Source organism: Rana temporaria, chromosome 1 (assembly GCF_905171775.1).
Source record: "Rana temporaria chromosome 1, aRanTem1.1, whole genome shotgun sequence".
Taxonomy (NCBI): domain Eukaryota; kingdom Metazoa; phylum Chordata; class Amphibia; order Anura; family Ranidae; genus Rana; species Rana temporaria.
Genome location: NC_053489.1, coordinates 48,178,192 through 48,184,027, shown reverse-complemented (window position 1 = coordinate 48,184,027; position 5,836 = coordinate 48,178,192). Strand labels below are relative to the sequence as shown.

The following is a 5,836-nucleotide window of genomic DNA, read 5'->3' as shown; positions in this document are numbered from 1 at the left end:
ATATACTGAGATTGCAGCACATTGCAACGTCATCAAACACTATCTTCGCACTGAATTTCATAAATAATAAATAATGTTTACATCGCTTTTATATTTTTTTCCATAGCACTCAAGATCTTAGGCTCAGAACAATAGATGGGTGCGATTCATCAACCAACCACTAGAGGGGGCGCGGCGATCCACAATGCACATGATGAACAATGTACAGTACCTTCAATCGATTGCAAGCTTTGGGGTTTGTTATTGTTTTTTTTTTTTTTAGGTGACTTTAACTCCATAAGTAGACTAAACTGTAATAGTGTATAAGTAGCAACAGAAAAGACAGAACCATGCACCACTCTCATTTATAGGGTGCAAAAGTGTTAGGTTTATTATGGGGCTGTATATTTATTTCAGCACTATGGTCATTGCTGGGACTTTTAGTTCCCTGCAAGTGGCCACTCTATGACGATGCAACCAAACACCACAATTAATATGAATTAACATTCTACAACAAATATACTTAAAATATGTGCTGACAAAGGCTTGCCTAAATGACAATAAGATTAACCAGTCCTTTTAGCAAGTGATATACTGATACTAAAGCCAAGCCAATCATTACTATAGTTCTATAGACACAATAGTGCTATTTATGTTGCCCATTTAAAGCCAAAGCATTACTATAGTTCTATAGAAAAAATAGTGCCCATGTGCCAATTTAAAGCCAAAGCATTACTATAGTTCTATAGACAAAATAGTGCCCATGTGCCTATTTAAAGCCAAATCATTACTATAGTTCTATTGACAAAATAGTCCCATTTATGTTGCCTATGTGCCAATTTAAAGCCAAAACATTACTATAGTTCTATAGACAAAATATTGCTATTTATGTTGCCCATGTGTGCCCATTCAAAGCCAATCATTACTGTTCTATAGACAAAATAGTGCTATTTATGTTGCCTATATGTGTCCATTTAATGCCAATGATTACTAGAGTTCTATAGACAAAATAGTGCTATTTATGTTGCCTATATGTGCCCATTTAATGCCAATGATTACTAGAGTTCTATAGACAAAATAGTGCTATTTATGTTGCATATGTGCCCATTTAAACTTGATGGCTCACAATTGCCCTGGATGACACAACGATCAAGCAGTTGCCTTCTTTGAACAGTGATATGGTTAATTTTTAGTCAATTTAAAGCCAAAACTTTACTTAGGCAGACCACAATCTATGTTTTCTACTACATGTGTGCCTACAAAAGCTCCATGGCACATCATTTTCCCAAATTACAGAACGGGTCCAGCTGGCAGTTATCTACTGATGCCATCAATGCCATGCCTTACTACAACTCCATAGAAAAAAAATGCTTTAATTGTTGCCCATTAAGGCACATAAATGCATAAATGGCACAAGGTTCAAGCACTTGCCTTGTTTAGGCAGCGATGTACTAATACTAAAGCCATTGAATGCCAAGCATTACTATAAAAGTGCCTTTGATGCCACACATGTGCCTACTGAAGCTTCATATCACACCATTGTCCAATGACACAAGGCCTTGCTTTCTTTATAGGAGACACTAATATTAAAGCCACTGAATGCCAAGCATTACCATGGCTCTATAAGTTCCTTAGTTGCCACCTAAGACTTCATGGCACATCAATGCCCAAATGGCACAAAGCTCAAACACTTGCTTTCTTTAGATAGCAATATACTGATATTAAAGCAATTAAAAGGCAATTACAACGGTCCTATACGTGTCTTTTTATGCCACATTTGTGCCTACTAAAGCTGCATGGCACACCATTGCCCAAATGACACAAAGCTCCACCACTTTCCTTCTTTATACAACAATACAATAATATTAAAGCCACCGAATGCCAAGCATTATCATGGTGATGTAAGTGCCTTTGATGCCACATACATGTTTTCCAAGACTTTATGGCACACCATTGCCCAAATGACACAAAGCTCCATCACTTTCCTTCTTTATACAACAATACAATAATATTAAAGCCACTGAATGCCAAGTATTACCATAGTGATGTAAGTGCCTTTGATGCGACCTACAGGTTTTCCAAGACTTTATGGCACACCATTGCCCAAATAACACAAGGCTCCACCACTTTCCTTCTTCATACAACAATACAATAATATTAAAGCCACCGAATGCCAAGCATTACCATAGTGATGTAAGTGCCTTTGATGCCACCTACATGTTTTCCAAGACTTTATGGCACACCATTGCCCAAATAACACAAGGATCCACCACGTTCCTTCTTCATACAACAATACAATAATATTAAAGCCACCGAATGCCAAGCATTACCATAGTGATGTAAGTGCCTTTGATGCAACCTACAGGTTTTCCAAGACTTTATGGCACACCATTGCCCAAATAACACAAGGATCCACCACGTTCCTTCTTCATACAACAATACAATAATATTAAAGCCACCGAATGCCAAGCATTACCATAGTGATGTAAGTGCCTTTGATGCAACCTACAGGTTTTCCAAGACTTTATGGCACACCATTGCCCAAATGACACAAGGATCCACCACTTTCCTTCTTTAGACAATAAAACCAATGAATGCCAATAAGTGCCTTTGATGCCACACATGCCTACTAAAGCCTCATGGCACATCATTGCCTATTGACACAAGGATTAATCTCTTGTCCTGTTTTGATTGCTATCTACTCCCACTTCACTGATGCCATTACTAGTTCCAGTGATGGCACACTGAGCAATGTCCTCAGTGGCACCTTTGGTGGTCATTTTGAAGACCCCTGGTGGTCACCACTCACCTGCAAGCCTGAGAGCCGACATTCTTTGGAATTCAGGCTCCTGCAGCCACTTCCACATCCTCCTGAAGGTCTCCCTGCCAGATTTCAGTTTACTCCAAGGTTTGGGGTTTCTTAGAAGGTCTGAGAGGGTACCCTGCGAGCGGCACAGCACCCTCTGGGCGAAGATAGCCTGGGGGATGCTGTACCTTTTGAGTTCAGCTGTGATTCTCTGCGCTACTTCTTTGGTATTGATCTCTTCCAACTGTCCAGAGTTGCTGAGCTGGGACCCGGAGGAGGAGGGTGGCCTGTCACGGCTGGAGGTCAACACAGGCCCGTGAGATTGGCCATGGCCCGGGTGGACAGAGTGGTGCATCCCATTGAGGTGAGACATCATGGCAGATGGTGGGGTAGCCAGGCCCCTGGAGAGGTGCTGGTCGCCTCTTGCCAGCATGGCAGTGTGGGCATCAAAGTTTGGGCTGAGCATCTTGTCGTGCCCAGGTGGTCCATAGTTGTGCAGGCTCTGTTGGCTGTTGTGGATGGAGCCCAAGCCATTGCCTAGAGGGGTGCCTGTCAAGGGGGACAAGCTCTGCCCCATGCCAGTCATGTCCTTGTAGGGGCTGTACAGATTGTTCATGGAGGGGATGCCCCTGTCATCCCTCATCAGGGTGAAGCTACCACTGACATTGCCAGAGAGGCGCTGGTGGTGGTGATGGTGGTGGTGGTGGGGATGGTGATGGGGGTGGTGGAACTTGTCAGACACGGTGGAGATAGGGGGCAGTGGTTGGAGTGGTGTTAGGGTGGTGTAGGTGCTGCTCATGCCCATCCCAGGTGGTGAGGAGTCACAGGGCATGCTCATGGCATGGTGCAAGGGGATAGACAGCTCGGGACGGTAGTCCCCAGTCCCATCCAGGATGGAAGCCATGCTGGAGACCATAGCAGACCTGGACGATGGAGAGGACAGCTCCTGGTGGATCCTCCGGTGGTGGTGGTGATGATGGTGATGGTGAGGGCTGTGGCTGCTCATCAGATCCTGATCATGGCTGCTCCCACCATGCAAACTGCCAATACTGTCCATTGTCATCTCTGGGTTCATGGCGCAGGCATCCAGCTCTTTGGTTAGGCTGCATCTAAAGGCGTCCTATAGTGTTCATTCATTCCATGGGTGGGGGTGTGGGTGAGTGCGGGTCAGGGGTAAGGCCTTGGAAGGTGAGTGCAGGTGAGAAGTGAGTGGTGAGTGCAGGTCAGAGGAAGGCTATGTGTGTGTGTGTGTGTGTGCGATGTCAGGCGGGCCAGTGCTGCTCCTCCATGTCCCAGCCCTCTCCTCCTCTCACGTCTTCTGCTTAGGCAGCCGGAGCTGTCCACAGAATGGCTTTGCTGAAAGCGCAGCCTAGCCCAACCGCTGGACTAGCCTTGCGGACGGGCGCCGCATCCAATCGCCGGCCTCGGCTGAGCTCTGTCAGGGGGCTTCCAGCCAATGGCCGCGGGCGAGGGCGGGGTTAGCCCGTTTCAAGACCGGTTGAGAGGTCTCTACACATTGCTCTAGTCTTTTTTGTGCAGGGAAGAACTGTTAAAGCTGCAGTGTCCTTTTATTACTGGAGAAAAGGTGCCTGGGAGTGCATTAGGGTGCATTAAAAACCATAAATCTAACATATTTCAATTAATCCTGGCTCATATTAAAAAAAACAACAACACACCTTTCAGACAATATTTATATAATATTATATAATAATATAATATTTATGGGAATATATATATAATATATATTGAATATATCTTTATTTATGGAATTATTGAATATTATGGAATATATCCTTATTTATTGATATATATATATATATATATATATATATATATATATATATATATATATATATATATATATATATATATATATATATATATATATATATATATATATATATTTATTTATTTATTTATTTAAAAAATAATAATCAGTTTATGGAGTTGGTGTATATATAATATAATTTATATATATATATATATATATATATATATATATATATATATATATATATATATATAATCAGTTTATGGAGTTGGTCAGTTGCCCCATCATGCCCTCATAAGCCTTGAAAAAAAAAATATATATATATATATATATATATATTGAATATACCTTTATTTATGGACATATATATATATATACTGTTTAAATATTTAAATATAATATATACATATTTTTATATATATATATATATATATATATATATATATATATATATATATATAATTTCAATTTTTTAAGGCTTAATGAGGGCATGATGGGGCAGAATTGACCCAACTCCATATATATATATATATATATATATATATATATATATATATATTGAATCAATATATATATATATATTGAATATACCTTTATTTATGGACATATATATATATATATATACTGTTTAAATATTTAAATATAATATATATATATAATTTAATTTTTTTAAGGCTTAATGAGGGCATGATGGGGCAGAATTGACCAACTCCATATATATATATATATATATATATATATATATATATATATATATATATATATATATATATATATATATAAATATATATATATATATATATATTGAATATACCTTTATTTATGGACATATATATATATATGTTTAAATATTTAAATATAATATATACATATTTTATATATATATATATATATATATATATATATATATATATATATATATATATATATATATATTTATATATATATCATTTCAATTTTTTAAGGCTTAATGAGGGCATGATGGGGCAGAATTGACCAACTCCATAATCTGATTAACATATACATATACATATACACATTCTTAGTTCTCAGTTAGTTAGTTCTCATTCTCAGTTTCTGAAGTTGGTCAAATCATGCCCATAAGCCTTGAAAAAAAATTATATTTATATATATATATATCATTTCATTTTTGTTAAGGCTTTATGAGGGCATGATGGGGCAGAATTGACCAACTCCATAATCTGATTAACATTTATATATATATATATATATAGTGTGTGTGTGTGTGTGTGTGTACTTTCCATATTTCTAGAGGTAAA

General features: G+C 38.2%; 1 protein-coding gene across 1 annotated transcript in view; it reads right to left on the bottom strand.

The window, feature by feature from the left end:
* Nucleotides 1–3,900, bottom strand: part of ONECUT2 (one cut homeobox 2) — a 68,210-nt gene extending 64,310 nt beyond the window's left edge. The window contains exon 1 of the mRNA XM_040337507.1: nt 2,789–3,900. Coding sequence (XP_040193441.1) covers nt 2,789–3,860 — 1,072 coding nt within the window. The 5' untranslated portion in view covers nt 3,861–3,900. The remainder of the gene's footprint in view (nt 1–2,788) is intronic.
* Nucleotides 3,901–5,836: the final 1,936 nt, after the last annotated feature.